Consider the following 23,007-nt stretch of genomic DNA (forward strand, 5'->3'; position numbering starts at 1 on the left):
GGCTCTGTGCTGACAGTGCGGAGCCTGCCTGGGATTCTTTCTCTCTCTTTCTCTCTGCCCCTCCCCTGCTTGCTCTTTCTCTATCTCTCAAAATAAATTAAAACAAAATTTTTAAAAATCATTAAAAAAAAAAAAGCAACAAAGTTAAAAAAAAAAAAGCAAGCCTGGGTTTGAATATGTATTCATATTCTACTATTTACCAGCCCTGTATCTTTGGTCAAGTTATTCAACTTCTTTAGGCCTCAATTTTCTCCTCTGCAAATGGGGGTAATTTTACCACTACTCATAGGGTTGTGTGAGTTAAAAGAGACAATCCGTGCAAGGGGTTCGGCACACAGAAGCAGTATGATGAATGTCAGCTCTCACTATTTTTATTATTGTTGCCACTATCACAAAGATAATCCAAAGGAATTGGAGTATCTGGGGAGTTAATGAAAACAGCTCAGTTATCACATCCCAAACTGAACCCAATATCTTCCTCTTATAGACTACGTTCTCCTCATATGTAGTTTAACTCAATAGCATCAACACCCACCTAGTCACCTGGGCTGAAAGGCTGTTATTTGAAGTATAAACTGGTATAATCTTGCTGATGGGCAATGTGGAAATGTTGAATGTAGAAATGTCTAGTAATCACCTTTAAAACACAAAAGCCTTTTTTTAATCCAATAATTCTACTTTTAAGAATTGGTTCTAAATAAATGATAAAGAGGGGTGCCTGGGTGGCTCAGTCAGTGAAGCGTCCGACTTTGGCTCAGGTCATGATCTCACGGTTTGTGGGTTCGAGCCCCATGTTGGGCTCCGTGCTCATAGCTCAGAACCTGGATCCTGCTTCAAATTCTGGGTCTCCTTCTCTGCTCTACCTCTCCCCTGCTCGTGCTCTCTCTTTCTCAAAAATAAATAAACATTAAAAAAGTTTTTTTAATAAATAAATGATAAAGAGGTATACAAATATTCAACTATAATAACGTTCATGTTAGCATTATTTGTGATAGGAAACGTAGAATATAACTTAAATCTATCTTAGTAGGAAAGTAAAAGATATGTATAGCATATGAATAAAGGTAAGACATATATATACATGTGCACATATATATGTATACGTATACATATGTGTGTATAAAGAACATAAATCAGGCTATCTTTAGTTAATTTGGGATTCTGAGTATTTCCTTACGTTCTTCTTTATGCTTGCATTTTTTTTATAGTAGCTGTATGTTTTCAATAAAAAAACTTAGCAAACAGCTTCAATTAAAAATCTGATATTTCTTGTCTGCTTGCTTTATAAAGAGAACAATCATGATGAATTCCTGCCAATTCTACTCCTTCAGAACATTTCTTGAATTGGTTCCTTATTTTCCATTCCTACTGCTCTGGTTGAGGCCAGAGCATTTCTTCCACGAACTAACGCTGATGGGTTTCTTTAATTCAGCTCCCTGCCCCGCCCCCCATCTCAGCTGAATTACATTTATCATAAACAAACGTCCACACAAATAGCCCTTTGAGTGACATAGTCTTCATTTTCCTTCATCCAAGGGGCCTGGACATGCCCTGGGGCTCACGCTTGAATGAGTGAGTGTAAAAATGCAGCAAAGGATTCCCTGTAACACTGCAGTGGCAGTAAGTTCGAGGGAGAGAGAGAGAGAGAGCTGTAAAAATTGCACAATCTGGACCATTTAGTTAGTGGCAAGAAACCGTATACCTCTCTGTAATTCCTGAGGGTATCATGTATTGTAGCAAAGTCCCAAAACTTGCATTCATCATGATGCTGCAGTTCAAAAAAACTAAGATGCAAACTGAGCTCATCTTACTAGGTTTAAGGAGGCAGGGTAGCACGATTAAAGGCTTCTGTCAAAAGCAAATACAACATCGGATTGTTTCAAGAAGCTGAATGGGAAACTTCACTTTTCCCAAACCCCTCAACTCAAATAAATACGGACTCGTACACAGCAATGTTATGAAGCAAATGTCTCATCATGCGGTACCCTAAAGTCACCATTAAAGTTTTACAGGGTGTATTTGTCTTTTCAAAACTATGAAGACCATGAAGAAAAGAATGTTGCTGAATATCCATATATGCTACGTGCAAAAAAAAGAAGAAACCAAACCTGTAAAAACTTGAGCTTATAAAACAAATAATTTTTCGGTGATGATCTACTTGATACAGGGATTTATCTGCTTACAAAAATAATTTGCTACAGGTTATTTTAAACAAATATTTCCTCCAATGCATTTTTAGTTGGTTTATATAAAACTTTTCAACACTGCAGACATCTCCTAGAATGAGCTATATGTCCCATTATGCATATTTAGGGGCTAGGAATTAAAAATTTAAATCTTCCCTCTATGATATCCTAGGAAAGATAACAAAGAATTTTTAAAACCAGAGGAAGGCAATTCGGGATTGTAAAAGTTATGGGACTCATATCCTAAGAGGAACAATCAAGCGGGCAGGGTCATTATGAGCTCCCGTTGCTTATGATTTTGCTGATAAAGTAACACCCATTTTGTGGCCAAAACCCACATCATTTTATCCATTATGCAAACCTACTAATCAGAGGTTGGCTTAATTGAGGGATTCAAATCTTGTGATTCCCAAGGACACATCAAAAAAAGAAGGCATAAATATTTCTAGAAGCATCACGTGGATCCCAGTGACAATGGCCGGGTTATAATTTTACCAATAAAAGGAGACAGGGGAGGCTGAGCTCTCTGCACAGGTCAACTGAGTCACTCCTCAGGACCACTGAAACTGTCTTATACCTGGGGAAGGCAGGCTCCAAGAGGGCCCCGGGGGAGGGGGACAGGAGTGTGACCCTACTCTGTCTTTCGGAGCACAGAATCTCCCTCCTCCCACCAGAGCTCCTTTAGGAATGTGCTGGGTTTTGTGAGGGCAAAATTGAGAACGGATGAAATGTGCTTCTGAATCATTTTATTCTTCTACAAATAATCATTAAGTGCCATCTATGTGCCACCTACTGTGCAGGCTAAGAGGAGATGTGGGGACAGATATAATAGGGAGTCATTTCCGCCAGCACTTAGAGTCCAGTGAGGAAAGAACAGCTTACACTTCAGATGGAAGTTGATATTAAAGGTGAAGCCCCCTGGACGCAGAGTCTCCAGTCGAAGGGCAAAGGCCCTTTCTCACAAAGTCATCTGTATGTGGCATCAGCATGTTGGAGAAAAGGCTGCCAATAGGTTTCTGTTTTTGCTGTTGTTGTTTTAAATGTTATGGCAATGAATCTAACCCCTGCTTACATGCTCTGAAGTGAAGGACCCTTGAAAAATAAGCATAGTATAAAGTCATAAATAACAAAGGTTTCCCCTGCAAATTCAAGAATTCTTCAGCTAATGTACTAAAAAAATATGTAATTTTCCCCCTACATATAATTTATCTAATCATTGATCTCATTTCTTTTGTGCCATTGACCCTTCTGGCAAGCTGGTAAAGCCCACAGATGATGCCTTTCCAGAACAATGTTTTTATGTGCCTGAAATAAAATGCATAAGATTATGAAGAAAACCAATTATGCTGAAATATGGTTATCAAAAATTTGTGATACAGTGATATAAATGCTTCTTTATTAACACACTCAATAACAGTACCTAACAACAGATCTGATAACTACTGTGATTTTATAGTGGTGAGCAAAGATAATATTTTGAGATATCTGCAGCAACTTAATGTGATATGAAAATATTTGTGATTTTTACTGGTGACAAATTCATAGGTATTGTTAATACTACTATGATTTGTTGCCTATATTGATAATTGAATAAAATGTCAAACTTCAGTAAAATGTTAGTGAAAATAAAGATTTCTTTTTCTATCCAAGTTCATGGACCCCTGGGGGGAAGGTGGGCTACAGTTAAGAACTCCCATCACCCCACGTGCGTGTGTGTGTATACACACATTTATACTCCAATACACACACACACACACACACACACACACACACACACACACACACACACACACTTCAAATATTTTTCTACAGCTATCTTCTATAAGCTCCTAGTAGTTTAGAAAATTTTGGTTATTTATGGATTCATGGAATAGATTTTATTTTATTTTATTTTATTTTTGCCACTAAAGGACCAAGCCTGTTAGAGACGGTTGGAGGAAAAGAGTTAATCACTAGTTCAGCACAATGGTTCCCAGACTGTGTCCTCAGGAGCCCCAGGTTTCGATCAGGGCATCTCAACAGTGCCATGATCGATGAGAAGGCCCACCTCCGTCCAGTCCTCAAGTCAATCAAAATGGGGGAAGGCTTTTGATTTATTTATGTCAGGGCTGGATGAGATTTCATTCATAAAACAATAGTTTTTCCGGTTTAAAAATCTCTGATTCACAATTACGCTAGCACATATATACCTCACTCTTTCTTCCTGGTCCCGTTACAAACTTCCAAAACGGTTCACAACCTCTGAACAAAGCAACCGTATTCTAATTTAGTTAACTTCCTACCAGCGGAGTAACTGCAAAGGTGGACAAGATTAGCAGAGTATCCTTTGAAAAATGTCCATCTGCCAAAAGAGGAACACTAATGGGGTTTTCTGAAGACACCTGGGTTTCCCAAACAGAAGGGGATACGGCAGCAGGGCAGAGAGAGGATGGAGGCAGGGAAAGGAACAGAACGGTGACATGGGCGTCCTATGGGGCGCGGGGACCTATGAAAGGCTAGGAAACCAGGGTAATCAAAGCGCCAGGCAAGCAGCCCTTGCTCTCATCACCACTTTTCAAAGAGCAAACGGTTATAAAGTATTTGCCTTTGAGATCTGAGGAGAGGGCAAGAAGGAAGCTAGTCAAATAGAGGATTAAAGCAAGGAAAAAAGTGAATGGGAAAGATGGTAGGTGGGAGTGGGCTGGGGGTGGGACAGGGAGAAAATACCCGAGCACACATCCGTCTCCTCACTATATATGTAGCACAATGCTCAATGTATCCAGAAATACAACACAACTTTCTGTCTAGAAATTAAGCTTGATGGATAAGGCTTTAGTCCTTATGGTTATCCAGGGTCCAAGTTATTTAGTCTCTTTAATCAAAATACTAAAATAAAATCATTACCCATTAGGCTATTACCCTTCCCCCAATCTCCAAACACACAAGCAAAAATTAATTGCAAGCCAGGAAGAAAGAAGGCAATTTAGACAGTAACAGCTTGGCATGGACTGAGCTGGATTTCCTAATAGCATTTGTCTGTTTGTGAATGTATATTTTATTTACAGCTTTCACTTCCTTGACCTTATTGAAAGTAATTTATTTTTAGCTAATCTACATTTCATTTAAACCACCAAATACTCCATCAATGAACCAGCCAAGTAGCACCCATAACAAGTAGCACTCATGCTGGCACCATTAGTAAATGGGTAAACATTTAAAGGAGACATGTGGGAATGGGCACTCCTCAGCAGCTATTAAATGCTACAGGTACCAATTTATGAACTTGCAAATACGGGCTTCAAGCTATTCCTTCAACTGAGCTGTCATTCCCTGCCTCCTTTTTCTGGTGTACTTTCTCTTTCACTCATCTCTTCCAAACCTGGGATTTCTCATGGACCAAGAATAGTTTTTCCTCTTTAATGTGTTATCCTTCCCATGACTTGCACCAGTCCCCAAACAGTGAGATGTTAAAGGCAGAATTTCAGGCATCAGTTAAAAAAAACCAAGCAAACAAACAAACAAAAAATGTGTTTAAGGAGGACACTCTTTAGCAACCTTCCAGTCACAGTGTTTTGGCAAACCACTGCCCTGCCACATGTTAAGCCAAGCTCGTTCCCCAACTGAACTGAGCTCATCTCATGTCCATATTGTACTGGTTCCTCTAGGTCCTTGATAATGAGACAGAGGTCTTTCAGGTAGGTAATAACCAGTCTCAGATGACTTTACGAGAGCCTCAGGTCATCTATTTTCAACATGAAGTTTTCACACTGGATCTCAGACAACCAATCCTCCCCACTCTATCCCACCTATGAATGCTTTCTGGCTACAGGCCCCAAAATAGCACTTTGTCTGTCGCGCCACCAAACTAAGCCCTGTCAGTATTCAAAACCTTACCTCCTCTGTGACTCATTCCTAGACTAACACACCTGTCGGCAGTACCTTCAATCAAAATAGCATCCTCTTTCATACTTGTGCACCTGTTTCAGCAACAAACACACAGAAGTCGGAACTGCAAGGGACATTGGGTCAGACATAATCTGACCCAACCAATTTTACCTTCCTAAAGGGGAAGTTCAGAGCCTGAGAGGTTAAATGACTTGCCTGGGGCCACACGGCATGATAGCAGTGGGACTGCGATCACCACTCTTTGCAATCCTCAATGCTTTCTCTGAAAGATGAAGTTTACGTCCAAGTTGTTATATAAACCATCTGTGAGCTTGTAAATTAGTTACCATCGCCCTATCTCTATCTGCCATAGATATTCAGAAACATGCCCTCCCATTCCTGTCAGCTTGGAATAAAAAGATGAGCTTCACTGTAAATGATATCGGTGATTTCAACAATGAAAAATGCAAATAGAGGGTCCGAAAGAAAACAGCATATAGCCAATTCTACTTTCCTGTACGTTTTCAGGAGGATCCAACAGCAATGCAAAAGAACAGCTGCTCGGTGGCTGGGGAAAGTGGCCTGAGTTGGGCAAGATAAAGTTTTGTGAACTACTTTCTACTGAATCTTCAACCACGACTTGTTAACAGATACATGAAAACTGTTCTTTTATTAGAGAGGGTCGTGGAGCAGGGTCCACAAAGAAAACTGTAATCTTTTTTTTGAACAACGGGATTTTGTAATCTAATTAAATTGAATGAAAAGACATGCTCTTCTCTCATACTCAAAATACTCAACATTTTCAAACTCCATACATAAAACAGCATCCCTAAACAGTAACTCATTTTGTTCCGCCCTCTCCTTCCTGAGCCCTTTTGTATCAACAGGTGTGCTGGGAACAAAGAAATTCTAATACACAAAAACAAAAGTTTCCAAGCATGGAAAACTAGTGGATGATTTTTCAGAATGTTAATGAAATCTTTCATTCGCTGTGGAACAAATCAAGTTTCCTTTACCTAGTGAGCGCTACTAATGACTGCAAAATGTGATTCAATTTGCATGCTGGCTTATCCCTAACATATCTTGAGGCAGCTGTGCAAAAACTTCAGAGCTATTAAAACCAGGGCAGTAGCAATGAAGTTATAAGGTGCAGGATTTTTTTTCTTACCTCCACTTCTCGTATTTCTTGGACTCATCCCCATACATCCTATGTTTAGTATTCTTGGGAACCCTGAAATACAAGTGACTGAAGCAGTGGTGGGTTGACTTTACTATTTAGTGACCAGCACCTTCAACTTTGTGTTAAGAAGGATTTTTGAGGTGATATCTGTATTCAACAGGAGATACTGTTGTGACAGATTGCTTAGGTGAGGACCGAATCAAATCTTCGATATCTGCATCTTGCAAAATGACTACAAAGGCAGATGAAGACTGTGAAAAGAAACTGACCTAATAATTTGGTATCGACCATGTGAACTGCTGAGCATCTGAGATGGGAGATGGGTTCTAACTAAAAGGCAAATACTTTTTGTTTTCCCTTGGAGGTGATATTCAAGCCAGAATAAAGTATGAAGAGGCAGAAAATGTTAAAATTTCCAGTTGGAAGAGATCACGGAGCAAACCCAAAACACACAGAAAATAGCCAGAGTAAAAGGAAAGAAAGTTCTGGTCAAAAACTGCGAAGTTTTTTGTTTTGTTTTTTTTTTAATGTGAGAAAGTAACAAAGGAAGAGGGAAAATGAATAAAGTAAGGGAACAAGAATAAAAAGCCCACAGGTCTATGGGAAATGGCACTTCTTATCAGATAATAGGAATCACCACAGAATCCTAGGAAGCTTCCAAAAGTGAGGTTCATAACTGAAGTAGTAAAAGTAAAGATAAAAGAAAAGGAGTGTATTTTATTTGGCATTAAAAGACCTTTAACTAGGCTGTATCTATGGTTTTAAATGTTCTCTAAAGTGGATTGTGGTGAACCTTCTCCAGAGGTACGATTCTAAATCACTACTGATCCTATTTCTTTCTCCTCTCTTAATTTTAGTTTTCTCCTGGCTTATTTGCTTTCTTATGGCTCCAATACTTTAATTTTTTTATGGCTGGATTCTTCTGAGACTGGTGATAACTCTGGCCTTATATGGTTACCTACTGAGTCTGTACTTTCTGCCAGGTTATCTCCAATTTTTCTACAGAAACAGAAATCACTGGTTTTCAACTCTACCTTTCGGACTGATTCTGCAGATCAACAGACATCTCTAAGAAATAAATTTTCTGACTGGCCCCATTTTGTGTTTGCATTGCCTGGGACATGACCATAAAGCCTAAACTAGCAACTTTTCATTTAAAAAAAAAATAGGGAAACTGTCCTTTAAAAAGCTATATATGCCCAACAGTAAATATGCTTTCAGAACTTATGTTCAAATAACAGGTTTAACCCTGAAAAAAAAAACCAAAACCAAAACCAAAACCAAAAACAAGGGAATAGACCAAAGGGATAATATCTCTTCCATCCAAAATAAACGTTAGAGAAAATAATGGAAAGGCCAATGGAAAATCTTTTTCTCATTTGAGTTTTAGTGAAAGTGGAAAAACGGGATTTGAGGAAGACTGTGATAAAATAACCTGGAAAAAAACAGGCAACTTCTCCATTTTTATAGACACTTAACTTCTTTTCATTGCATTTTATTTTTATTTAAGCACATCTTCAACACGCACACATACATACCCCAACTCTTAAGAAAAAAAAGGGACTGAAATTTTAGTTACACCACATGTGGTTTTCATTTGTGAAAAATGAACAAGCTGTTTGTGGTTAAACTGTCTAATCGCCTGTTATCAATCTAGCGCTGCATTCAAGATTTACAGGATACATCAGCTTCTGTGCCACATTAGCTGTAAGGGGGGGGGGGGGGTGGGAGGAAAAAGGAGGAGGAGAGAGTTTATCCTGAGGAATAATATTTCCAATGCAGCCACACTCGCACTACATCTGGTTGTGCTGGTAGCGGCAGTTAAATTGAAATATTTCACAGCGTGTGTCAGAAACATGCAGAATGGTAATTATGACAGATCTGATTAAGCCGGAGTGCCACAAGCTCCCTGGCCAGCGCCGGTTGTGCAGGTGTGACCTTGTGCGTGCCTGCGTGTGTAAATAAAATTAATTACAAGCAAGAGGGTGAAGGCTTCAGTGACATCACAAAGCGGAGAAACTCCCAAGGGGGAGACCTAATGGAATATTTTCCCTCAGTCTAATAATACAGTTCATATTGACTTGAGGTAATTAGTGGGATCATTAAAGCAGTTTTCCCGGCGTATTTGGCTGCCTGATCAGATTAGTGAAAATGTTCTTCAGAACAAGCCCTGTGTGGTCTGCCAGAGAGGAGGAAATAAAAAGCAACAAAGCATATTTTGGAATGATAAGCAGTGCTGGACTTTGAGTCTAGCAAAAAATCTCTACTTCTCTCTGGAGCCTCCAGATCTAAGTGTCCTGTCCATTTTAATTCTTCTATTCGACTTGGGTATTCCTATACACATTCGGAACTATTTCTTTTCCTTCCCCTTTCTCTCCGTCAAATCAGACTGCTTTGTCACAAAGAGCCATCCCAACTCCCAACAAATCTCTTTTAAACAAGGCAATTTTAAAATTGGGAAAAGTATCTTAAACGACTGCTTTCCTGTTAACTGACAATATGGGGCAATCAGGAGAGTCAAAAATCCCGGGAAGCAATGCCACTTCAAATTCACCTGCTAAACAAAAGATGCCTCTCTTATGTCACACGGAACAGAGATTTACATGTTCATTCACATTTGGATCTCAAAATGGGTGTCGCGTAGGCCAAAGTTGGGGCAAACGCTCTTCCAGTTGAGCAGAATACAGAGCCCTCGTCAAGAAAAGGGCCATTTGTTTGAAAATACTCTATTGAGCATGCTCTACCTTGCCACTGGAATGTGCCAAGCGCTGTCACAGATGGCAGGCTCTGACAGTTCCCATCCGTAGCGCCGATACTCGACAGTTCAGCACAAGATCAGTGACATTCTGTCTCATTAGAACCACGCTAATTATCACAGCTAGTTTCAGGGGAAACCATGTGTTGCAATGGTCAATTTGAAGGAGTCTGTGCATCAACAAACTGGTAATAAGGATCAGACACCTTATTATATGACAGCATGCTGCCTATGATCTGATTTACGGAATCAGAGGCACTGAGGCGGCCGAGGAGGCTGGCAGTTTATGAAACAGTGTGTTTAAACCCAATTCCTGAAGCATACTGGTTGAAAAGGGAACTGTTAAAAAAAATACACAAAGGCAACTGGAGTTGTTGAAGCAAGCGATCAAAGGAGAATAGATTCTCTATTAACATACAACGGACGTAGATTAAGACTTAGAAAAAAGACCACTTCATCAATTTAACAACATGGCAACTCCCAAAGAGGATGGAACTTCTATTTTTACAAGGTATTTTGTGACAAACCACAACAGAATGGCTGTATTTCTACTAATCTCTAAAATATATACATTTATTTTTACATGAGTTGTCTATGACATTGTTGTGTTTTGTCATGCAAAAGAATTGCATGTGTAAAAGCTTAACAACTATACGTCTAAAAATGAATAATCTTAAAGGTTACTTTTTAAGGTACTGAAGTTATTATTCTGGCAGAACAGAAAAAAAAATCCGTATTAGATTCGTATTACCAACCTATGTTCTTCAATCCTTCTCTTAGCACCTTTCATTGATGTGAAATTTTAATGGTGCAGGTTCTTCCAGAGCTATTTTTCTATTGTCATTTTGCATAAATGCATTTTCATAGTTCATTCATTTCACAGGGCCTTTATTTTCATTTCTCATATGAGGAAAAAAAGAAGATAAAGCTAAAATAAAACCTACCTTTACTACCCAAAACATAAAAGACAACTGTTGAGACTTCTGAGGAAACGCTTTTTCTTTCAACTTGGTAGTCTGTGAAAGGATTGTATCAGTGTTACAGTTATGTGCTAAGTGTCAGAGAATTACATGCAGCCTGAGGATTAAATGCTTTTAAGAGTTAAACCCCACTGGTTTGCTCTCTTCTCTGCTCCCGTTTTGTGGCTACCTGAGCTTGTCCTGAAGAACTCACTCTTGAAGGGTCAAAACCGAACGTATAATACAAGAGCTTCCAGAAAAAGGATCTTCCCCAGATACTCAGTCCACTCTTTTCAACTTACACTAACATTTAAGGACAAAAGGTGGCCTCAATTAAAGCAGATTCTATAAATACATAATTGGTATACCTGTGCTTTAGAACGTGTATGCTGAACTACTTTAAAGTGACCCACTCTTGTGGTAACCTTCCTTGGACTTCCTCATACGGTGATCCTCTTTAAAGAGCTGGCCCGGTCTCTACAAATGGATTCCTTTCCAATATGGTCTACAATTTTCTTGCGACATTTTCGAAAGATGGAGAAAATAGGCTTAATGACGTATGACTATATTTATAACGGTTAACTTATTAAATGGGTCAATGAGGAAAATGTATTTACATGATTATAGTTAATTAATTTTAAATTTAAGGGAAAAGAGTCAACATTTTATTTATTTATCTATCTTAATTTATTCAGAGTGCATATGGGGGGGGGGGAAGAAAGAGAGAGAGAGAGACATCGAGAATATCTTAAGCAGGCCCCACACCCAGCACAGAGTCCAACGTGGGGCTCAATCGCACAACCCTAAGATCATGACTTAAGCCACAATCAAGAGTCGGACCCTTAACTGACTGATGCTCAACTTCACCCAGGCATCCCCAAAATGAACATTTTAAATGATTTGAAAGCGGCAGGAAGACAACTGAAAATCTGTCCAAGTTGTTTAAAATAGATAGCATCAAGTGTCTAGAAGGAAAAATACCCCTTTACATGATTTTGTAGCCAAAAATATATTGAGCAAGTGTTCTACTTAATTCTGGGTTTCCTCGATCGAATCCTAGATTTATAAAACCTAGATTTATAAAACATATGCTTGTCTTTATACTGTAGGAAGGCTGATATTCAGATCCACAAATGTAACTAGCTCTTAAAACACTGTGGGACAGGGGTGCCTGGGTGGCTCAGTCAGTTGAGCGTCCGACTTTAGCTCAGGTCATGATCTCGTGGCTCCGTGAGTTCGAGCCCCGCGACGGGCTCTGTGCTGACAGCTCGGGGCCTGGAGCCTGCTTCGGATTCTGTGTCTCCCTCTCACTCGCTCCTCACCCACTCACATTCTGTCTCTGTCTCTCTCAAAAATAAATAAACATTTAAAAAAATTAAAACAAAGGAAACAAAAAGCATCGTGAAACATACAATCATGTACCCTTTAAACTGTTGGAGCATGTCACTATTTGTGTATTTCAAACCGTTGATTTCTTGCAGTACCCAGTGGTCATATGCTTTGACCACTGGGTACTGCAAGAAAAAACTGTGTGCACTGAAGAGCCTGATGGGAGATGGCCACCAGAACCAGAAAGAGAAAGCCTTTCTTTCTTTCTAAAGCTTACCATTGTACCATCTGGCAGAAGAGAACTATTTATAGGATTCAGTTCCATTATCATATAGCAGGCAATGAAATGTAGATATGGAACTGAGAGTCAATAAGCTGATAACTGGTACACTTGGAAAATACATATATGTGGAATGACTGAATCACATGTTACTACTGTATGTTTAACTGTATAAGAAACTGCTAGCTTTTCCAGAGCGGTTGTACCATTTACATTCCCACGGTCAGCAATGTATGGGTTTCTCAGATGTTCCACACCATCACTAACACTTGGTCTTTTCACTTTTAGTTATTGTAGTGAATTTGACATGGTGTATATTTTTGGCTTTAATTAACATTTTTCTGATGGCGAATGATGTGATAGCCTTTTTATTTTCCTTTTGGCCACTCGAATATCTTTTGTTGATAAGTGTCGAAATATTTTGCTCATTAAAACAAATTAGATTGTCTTTTTATAACTAAGTTAAAAAAATAAAAACAAAACCGTTGATTTCAATAGTCCTGTTTAGCAACCAACTAGAAATATAACAGGCCTACATTTTAGAAAACTAAATCCAATATGGATTCCCGGTATTTAGACATGAGAGGTTTTTAGGTGGTTATCAACACAGAACACCTTAAATGGGAGACAGATGGAACACCACATCCTTGTCATTCAAGAATGCAGTACGGGGGCCTCCCGCATGGGTGTTAATGGGCACATGGGCAGGTTGCTGAAGTGGCTACACTCGGGGTGGTCTTGCTTCTCTCCTTGCTCTCCCCTCAAAGTACTTCTCTGACCCTTTCTCTACCAGGGATGCTGATTCAGGGAAATTTGAGCCGTATCTCCCAGGATCACCTCTACCCGGTAAAAAATAATAAAAAAAAAATTAAAAAATAAAATAAAATAGAAAGCACTAGATGGAGAGTGTGTAAAGAGGCAGTTCTCTCCTCAGACCTTGGCTGAAGAAAACGTGATTTGCCTGAGAGGAGGGGCTATGAGGACAATATGTAAAGATCATCCCACAGACTCCCAGAAAAGGATGTGGCACCAGAAATAACAGAAACCGTGACTCTCAGATCTGCAGGGGCCTCCTTTGTGTCTTAAATAAGAGGCTACACAGGTGAAATCGTGTTGCAGCAAAGTCTGTTGCATGAACATTCCAAAAGAATGAATCAGCACTGAGCTTCAAAGTATAGTTTCCGTGAAGTATAATTTAATTCTGACAAAATAAAAGATGCCTTCACTAACATGCTGGAATACAGTATGCAATCATGGTTCCGTGGGTTTTTTTTCCCCCTGGATTTTGTCACTATGCATTCCTATCCCCGGCAATGAAAATTACATTTTTTTGCCCCACTTCTAGCCCCACTGATCCGTGGTATGTCTTCGTACTTGTATCTAAGACATTCTAATCACCATCTAAGAATTTCAAACCCAAAGGCCACAAAGATGCACGAAAGCTTCCTTCTTTCTTCCACTCCCCCCTCCCTTCGCTCCCCTCACTAAAGGCTTTGAACCTCGGTGACAAAAGTGTCGGAAGAGTGAATGGAAGAAAGCAAAAGGCTTTAAATTATTTGGTCTCTTCCATTGGTCGTGCTGTCTTTTGCAGAAGAACCACTTTTTTTCTTTTTTTCTTCTTTGAGCACTAAAACCATACCTATCAACTAGCTGTTATCAGTAGCAGGCAAAGAGTCCTGTAACTGTACGGGACTGGTGGGTAGGGAGTGCCAAAAATTATACTCAGTCATGTTCAGTCAGATAGAATTTTCATCATCCCGTCGCTCTACCTAAAAGAAATACCCTGTTCAATAAAGCACCGGAGAGAAATCATTTTCTAAACAAAAGTGGCGATGCAGCGCCAGCCCATAAAAGCCCTGTACTCCTGTATTACTGTATCTGGAAGCCCCACCTCTGCAGACACGAAAATCAATGTAACAATTCGATGTACAAGGCAAGGCCTATGGTGCCGCTAATGTCCCCTTGCTGGACATACACCTTAAGTCTCAGAGCTCTCAGGGGGTTTGCTGTGGAATAAAATTAGATTCCAACATCTGCCACCATTAAGGAAAAAATTCCATTTCCATCTCCCATATGAAAACACTATAACCAATGAACAGTAACTGAACCTTGCTACCGTAATGGTTATTACCCAAATCAACTATTTTTTTTAAACAGTAAAATTAGCAAATTCTGCTCTCATAATTATTTGAATGTTATCAGACTAAATGTTTGATAAAATTCCAATATGATTCACTTGGAAAAACCGCTGCTTATTTGAATACCCAGAATATAAAGTGTATTCATTTGGAGCTATTCACATTATGTTTAAAGCATATCATCTTTTTAAAGTTTGCATTAGCCTGCTTTCCTACCCAAGCACAGAAAGTAGCCTACCTTCAGTTTTTACTTGCATATTTTATTCAGACATTTCTATTAGGGTTAAAAACAATCCCATTTCTATTACTCATCAAAAAGAAGAGATCATGTAATACATGTGAAATGGTGGAATCCACAGAGTTGGTTTCTTTTACTGAAAATACTTTGTGCATTAGTCAGTACATAGCCCAACTGTGATACGTGTGGTTTCGTAACATTCTGGGACCGTGGAAACTTTCAAATAATTACACTGCCTCCCAGCTACCGAAAGCTTTACCTTTTAGTTTAAAATGGAAAGTATTTCAGATACATACACAGATAATAAGAAGTCACTCTGTGTAGAGGTCTGAGCCCCTTGGGTAGCACATTATAAGACATTATCCATTTGTGCAGAGTGCTGTATAATTTAGAAGCTCTTCTGCATCTATTGTAGCGTGTGACCTTCTCCCATGTTAAAAGAATCTTGGGCTCAAAAAGGTTAAATAATTTTTCAATATTATAACACCAGTGATACAGACAGGACCATAGTCTACTTTGGGGATCCCCCCCCATGAATCTCCCCCTAGCACAATGGGACATGAAAAAGCCTGGATTCCAAGGACCCTATTCTGGTAAGAACCCGTATTCCATGGAAACGTCAATGAAGAAAGGAAAGTTCTCACCATTCCCTCGATCAAATTAGTCCAACACCCCTAATTCCTCTTTCCTGGAGCAGGGTATCACTTCAGGACTGAGGCTACCTAGAACCCCAAGGAAATTCTAAAATAGGAGGCCAGATGCAGAGAATCAAGAAATTAGGATTGGCTCTACTATTTATGAGTCCGGTGACTCTCGCGTATAAAATGAGGAAAACAAGCCCAGCTCAAAAGGTTACTCTGAGAATTAAATGTAGGTCATTCGTAACGCACAGTGGAGTCTAAGTACAAAGACGGTGCTGGAAGGTAAGCTAGCCCAGAGAACCAGAAGCAGATGGAGTGAGACGGGCTGAGATAAAAGACTTCTGTTCTTCCCTTTTTACACACACGTCATTTTCAGGGACCTCTGCCACACTCTGACAAGCCTTGACACATACATCCAAGAAGTAAATCACTCTTTTAGAGGTTAAAATTTTGACCACGAGAAGGTCAATCTAGTTTGAAGATTTCAGCGGGGGGGCGGGGTTATTTGCTGGTTTTTCCATTTCCTTCACAAAAATCATGGCAAAACAGAACTTAAATAGTGACTACTTCCCTTGTTAAGTCACACTTTTCCAAGTGGTATATATACACAGTTTTTGGACTGCTTATTTTTAAGGAATCGCAAATCTTTCTACATAGTTTCATAATGAGGGCAGTGCTAACACCTAAACTGACCAACAAAGAGAAAACTACAAAAATCCTCTGTTGGGAAGTTAGAGGAGAGTAGAAGTTAGGAAGAATAACTATCTGAGAGATTGAAAGTTAACACTATGCTGGACCCCACAGCCAACAACCGGCTCCCTGGATTCTTCCTTCTTCAGTAATGAGGGGATCAGGTTAAGGGGTTCTGGGAAACACCCCGTCCTGGCAGAGGCCCAGAAGCTGCCAATCGACACTTGCTGAAAGAGACTCACGAGGAGCTTCTTAGGACAGGGGCAGAGAGCTGGGATGTTTAAAAAACTCGCCAGAACAGCACTCACATGACGTTACCAACCAACTGCCGCCACTGTCTAAAGAGTTCCCACATCAGTAACTCAGCCCAGTTGGGCAGATGTGGAGACATCATTTAAGAGAAAGAAAGGATGAAGGTAGCAAAGGGACTACCGACCCTAAAGGAGCTCTGCGTTTCGGAAAGGAAATGGGAAGGGAGGAAATGCCACTGAATTCAAGGACAGATGACAAGCAAGGAAACGACAGTTATCAAAAAGTTTTAGTATTTTGTATGTTTTAAGGCTGACCCCATATATTACAATAATACACACCTAGTTTCTCTGTTTATCTATTTTGGGGAGTGGAGAAAGGGGCTCTATAGGGATCCAGTCTGTTGTTCTTGCTAATTTAATTGGACAGGTCAGAAAAGATGTAGGATCAGAAAGAAAGGCAAGATAATATACGTCTGAATACAAGACCCTCATCATCATTAGACTAAATAGCCCAAACAAGAACGTGCAGGGTGGGTGGGTGAGGGGTAAAGGGAGAACAGGACATTTCTCCTTAATGCATAGTCTTGGCATGTAAATGAAGACATCTGAAGAAGCACACAGGTTTGAAGCGGCTCTAACATTCTATCATAATTAGAAACATTTCAAGAGCCCTGTAATTTCCAATCAAAATTACAGTAATTTCCGATATACAAGCCATGATTCATGACAGAATTTTACATTCCATGAGAGATTACGGTGGCCTGATGTATGACACGCTGAGTACAGCACTAACATAAACAATTCAGTTTAATGTTTAAACAGCACTTGATGTTTAGAATCTCACAATAAAAGAAACATATTATTGTAGAAATTATCACTTTGACAGTGATTGAAGGGTAGGCAGGCATGTGGCCTATAAAGCTATAATTTTTACAGTCCACAGCTTGAGTTTAATCATTTTTATATAACATTTCCAAGATACCCCTTAAGTATTTCAACCAGTCTATAACTTAAATAAGAACAACCTTTTCTAAAGCAAAACTCCTATCAAGTACCACGATTAATGCTGATAGAGAAAAATTTTAGGAAGAGCTAAAAAAAAAAAGTATGGTATAGTCAATCCAGTGTATGTAATTACTCTCAGAATTGTATATTTTTTATCAGAAGTTGACAGCAGCAAAGAAGGCCGTTTTACAAAGGAGAGTTCACTAATGATAGGGAAAACGTGTCTGTCTAAAATTGCAAGTTGTTAAAATCTCACCTGAGCCCTTGACTGCTTCTAAATCCCCACCTTGATCTTGTTACCAAATATTTTGTAAAGGAGAAGACAGTTCAGTATTCTTCTGGTCCTTTAAAAAGTATTTGTGGCTTTGAACAAAGGTTTAGAAGTAATTATAAGTTTGTTCCTATGGATGACCCTGCTTTTGATGGGCACAAATTATCAATATATGAAAATTATACTGATAAAGGACTGCATTTTCTGTCCTTTGTTACGTATTCATCTTGTTTAGTGGGGACTTGTAACTTTTCCAATTCATTTCTATTCATTTATAATTTACCAGACTTGGACAGTGTTTCTAGTTGCAATTCAGTCTGTACGTCTTACATATCATGTATCTATGGAAAAATGAGGGTCATTAATGTGCAAAGTTTTGTTTGGTGGGCGAGCTAGTTTGTTTTAGTGAGTGCACCTAATAGATGCAGATGGCTGAGTTGGAACAGAAGAAACTATTATGTTTGCAGTATCTTAGGATGGAGATCAAGGTCATCTAAGTAATAACGAAACAATAGTAATTCAAGTTACTTGCACCAGTACAATAGACCACATTGAGAAATTGCCTCTACATTACAATATCCTTCTGAAAACAACTATTAGCTGACCCCAGAGAGTTACCGAGAAATCCTTGGTCTGGAGAGTAGGTGTTGGGAGGAAACAGAACCACTTATCTACTGCCTGAATCTGAACAACATATTTTTTTCATCACAGAGCTCTGTCAATAATCCTGGAAACTCTGACCTCTCACGGATGCAATAGGGTCAGTACTGCAATAGGGTCAATTCAGTAGGGTCAATACTGAAAACAGACACCCCTCTGAAAGAAATTTTCACAGGCATCGCGGATCAACATTCTCAGTGCCTAACAGAGGCTCTTACCTGGCTTTTGGTTGCGGCAACCTTTGCAAACAGTGCTTGGGACACTTTAGCGCGCTTCATTTCCTGCTGAATCTCATCATAAATGGAAGCATTAATGTTCATGGTATTGTTCTCTGGTTTCCCATTCCTCTCAGTGGCAATCGTAGCTGTTTTCACCTACAAAACATTTTCAACATGACTGTCATTTTTCATTGGCCAAATTGTTTTTGAAGCTTTTCAGGCTCGGCATCCAAACTGGACACTGTTGTTCCTTTTATGATCAAGGTGATCAACAGTGCAGTCATTCAACATTAGTTATTACCCCGAGATCAGATTGCTTAAGTTAAGAAAGTCACATTGTCACAGGTGATTGCATCGGTAATAAGACAGCAATTGCCAGCTGACAAACAGGAATTAGAGCATCATAAAGTAAGTTTTCTGGAAAACAGAATAGTTTCAAAGACTTGAAAACCCTAAACCAATTGTTTCCCAATTACTGTCCATTGCAATTCTAACAAAGGAAATTCACAATTAAAATCATAATGCCCAGTGCTGTACCTTCACTGGGTGCCCGGTGCCTAATAGACAATTGCATCACTAATAGCTATCACATACTATGGCCTTTTTAATTTTAGACTCTTTTTTTTCAATGCCTGTTCCTCTTATGTTTCGTTTTTAAAATCTTCCATAGCAAAGCCATTTGCAAAGCTGCATATTTAAATCTTCTATCCATCCATGAAACAGGTAGAGTGCCTTGTTTAATTATCATAAAGGCTGGTTGCATTTTACACGTGCATGTCCGAGCTGTTCTGCATAATTATTTCATCCTTCTCCTGACACCCCAGTATGTAACTATTTCCTTTTGACTTGTGGAACCAGACAATAAGAAAATGTTTCACAATATTTAACAGAACATTACTACAAGTTACACGTATTATAGAATTGGTGACTTTATAAATATATTCAAAATGAATAATCTTGAGTGAAAAATTAGCATCAATGCCTTTGGTAATAACAATAAGCAGGTATCAGCAGGAAAATGACACAAAATTTGGGGGTAAAAATAAAATCTCAACCTCAAAATTTATTGATAACTATTATTAATTTTTAAAACTGCTAATTTAATTTTTATTATGCAGTCATGTGAATCAGCCTGGAAATTTTTACATATAAACGATGTCGTTGCTTTTTTACCAGGAAATTGGGGAAAATGTAAATGAAGTCACCACAGATGCAGGACCCTGCTTCTCCCAGCAAAATGACTCACTAAGGGCCACATTTCTTAGGATCCCTTCCAGAGCCCAGGTTTCCGTCATCATCTTGGACAATTCCTCACATATACAATGAGCAACAGAAAATGAAGTCCATTCCAGAATGAATGATTTTTTTTTTTTTGGTCACGAAATGATACATCCTTTTAATCACGCTGCAAATCTTTCAGAATCGCCGTTAATATTTGGTTATCAAAAGATATGCAGAGGTTATCCTAAAGCAATTCAATCCTCTGCACTTGAGAGGAAATAGAAGTCTTTAAAACATGCCTCCTAACTTCTAGCCAGTTAGCAAAATAACACCCTTAACTTGCTTAACTTGAGGAGGCAGCGAGATTCTTCCACTTGGACACTACCCTTCTAGGCACTGAAACGATGATGCTGTGAAATGGGTGGGACACAGGCCCAAGTGAGGACACAGAGAGTAAGGCAGGGTAAGTCACCAACTGGTTAGACCTCATTTGCCACTAGCTGGAGATGGGAATGGCAAGCGTGGAAGCGTGATTTCCAGAATGCCCCTTCCAGCTCTATGGCTCCAGAATGCAAGGGCACTCTCGGAGGTATATTAACGACTGGAGGCCACTAAGAACATACAGGGGGCTTTGAAGCAATAATCTGCTAAATACCACTTTAGGAGCCAGAAGAGTTAAAGCATTACCATAAATTGCCTACAAAGTTGCTTTGGTGAGATTCGCAACTTTGCTCTGGGGTGGTCTTGCTTTGAGGCAGAAGGATAGATTTGATCACCCCATGGGGTCTCTTTTAATACCTATTTTTCTCACTGCTTAAATGAAAGAGAAAAGAAAAGCCATTTCAATCGCTTTGAAAATTGAATGTTATGGAAATGGGGGCATGAAGTCCAGTACATTGGAAGAAAGTTCCTTGGTAGCAATCTGCTTAGCAATAGTTAAGGAAGCAGGCTTTGGAAACTTGTTTCAGTTTGTTTTTAAAATAATTGTCATTCTTTTGTAAAAACTATGTTTAAGAATTTATCTTTGAGGTGGGCTATAATCATTTGTTTCAACCCTGTGATCTGGTTTCTAAAAATTTCTTCTGTTTAATTTTTTTTAATAAAGCAATTTCAACTGGAACCAAAAAGCAAGAATTTCAAATCATTAAAAAAAAAATCAAGTAACTGCTTCCTAGTAGGCAACACAATCAAAAGTGGAAAAGGCATACAGACGAAACCTTTAAAACTGAAAAAAAAAATTAGAGCAACAATTTTTTTTAAAATATAAAGAAACTCTATCACTCATTTAAAAAAATATTTAGAAAAGCTTTTCTTTATCATCTTGTTGGCTCAGATATGTATCTTATCATAGATAAGCTATTAGAATTCTGGAATCACATTTTTTCCTAAGCACAAGCTATTGCTTAAGGGGAACTGACTTGGACAGCTTTTCAAAAATATGAAAGCTGAATTTTTCCCCAGGTAAAAATGGAAACGAAAATCTTTTCTACCTCACTCTACTAAGTACTATTTTAGCTTAGTACAAAAAAAAAATCTTCGTTAATCCTGGTTTAGCTTTTAATATTATATCACACATTAAAATTCATAAAGTAGTTCATTCCAGGCAAAACAAACTACTCTTCAGCTCTTCTCCGCAAATAGCACAGGAGGTAAAATAAATGCAGTTGCTTTCCGAATAGCTTTTATCAAGGTAGGGTGTGCTACTCCCTCATTACCGCGGCGCCGGGGAAGCAGTTGGGAATCGGAGCTTCTACGATTATACCCTCCCAAGTGAGCTCAGGGTGCAAGCACGGGGGTCTGCTTTATATTTCACTAAAATCTGTGCAGGAGAACGCAAGTTTTCCAGGAAAACTCTATTTTGTTTCTCCATGGATCGCTGAATGCATCGAATCCTGCGGGCAAACGAACTCTGGGTACTATATACATGCCACCTACCTCATACATACTACTCAAAACGAACTCTACTGTGGTCCTGATCAGTGTATGTACGATTCGTTGATGGAGGAGGGACTGCCTGCAAGCACCTAGTGCACACGTGTGTGCGCGCGCACACACACACACGCACACACACACAATTAAAGTTGGTCGTAGTTTTAACAGTAACTATGGTAATAACAAAGGCTGGCAGTTATTAGTTGTTTCTAATATGCTAGGCATCACGTTCAGGTACATTAGTTCTAACCTGCACAACAGGCCCGAGTACGTACTATTATTGCCCCAGTTGAAAATTGAGAAAAGTCTCCTAAAACAAAGAAGTGATTTATTCATAAGGCAACATGAGCTCTAAACTCAAGTCTGTCTAATGCTAATGCTTATTTTAGAAACCACTGCACTATACTGAGGTCATGATGTTATACAAGAGTTCTTTATTTGGAAAAACTCTTACTTTTTAAAGATATGCTGGACCTGCTTTTTGGTGGCCTTTTGCTGAGTCAGGCTCATTAATGTCTAATTTTTAGTTAACGGCTTTATCTGTTTTAGTTATTACCCGGAGTAATCCAACCTGAATTTATTTGTCAAGGTATATAAACTACAGATGTTTTCTTGGAATTGTTATATAAGGAATGTGCTGTTTTGAAGTACTTTTACCAGTGACAGAAAATGGTCCCCATTCTTAAATTTTTATGTATTAACACCGTCTTGAATATCATGGTCCTATCTTTTCATGCTACTTTTCTTTCTGTTCTTTTTAAGAACAATATTAATTATTTTCCTAATCCGGACGTTATAAAGTCCTCTAGTTATTTTAAAAGATGACTGTTAATGGGAAGCATCTTATAAGCATATAAGATCTTAAAATCATGCTGCCCACGTGATTCATAACAAAACTTTTATCCAATGTTAACTGAGTGCCCATGGCTGAAGCCATGTTTCATTACATAATAGAAGACTTTGCTGTAAAGAGACGGAAGGGTGTAGCCACTATGTAAATTATACATTGCTAATAGGAACTTACGACATTTTCTAATGCCGTTATAAAATATCCCGTCTTTCTTCAGGAGAAACTAAAGAATTACATAAAGAGATGTAAAAATATAAGAAAAATAATCGTGTAATTCATGTATAAGTTATAACTTGGTAATTAGAGGCTTTCAAACAGTCCTTATGGAAACAGAAATTG

General features: G+C 38.9%; 1 protein-coding gene across 9 annotated transcripts in view; it reads right to left on the reverse strand.

Moving 5' to 3' along the window:
- SATB1 (SATB homeobox 1) overlaps nt 1-23,007 on the reverse strand; it is a 100,768-nt gene that overhangs the window by 13,397 nt on the left and 64,364 nt on the right. For all 9 annotated transcript variants that reach the window (XM_027061919.2, XM_027061921.2, XM_027061922.2 and 6 more), the window contains one exon: nt 18,666-18,821. In XM_027061919.2, the coding sequence (XP_026917720.1) occupies nt 18,666-18,821 (156 nt within the window). The remainder of the gene's footprint in view (nt 1-18,665; nt 18,822-23,007) is intronic.

This window comes from Acinonyx jubatus, chromosome C2 (genome assembly GCF_027475565.1).
Source record: "Acinonyx jubatus isolate Ajub_Pintada_27869175 chromosome C2, VMU_Ajub_asm_v1.0, whole genome shotgun sequence".
Taxonomy (NCBI): Eukaryota; Metazoa; Chordata; class Mammalia; order Carnivora; family Felidae; genus Acinonyx; species Acinonyx jubatus.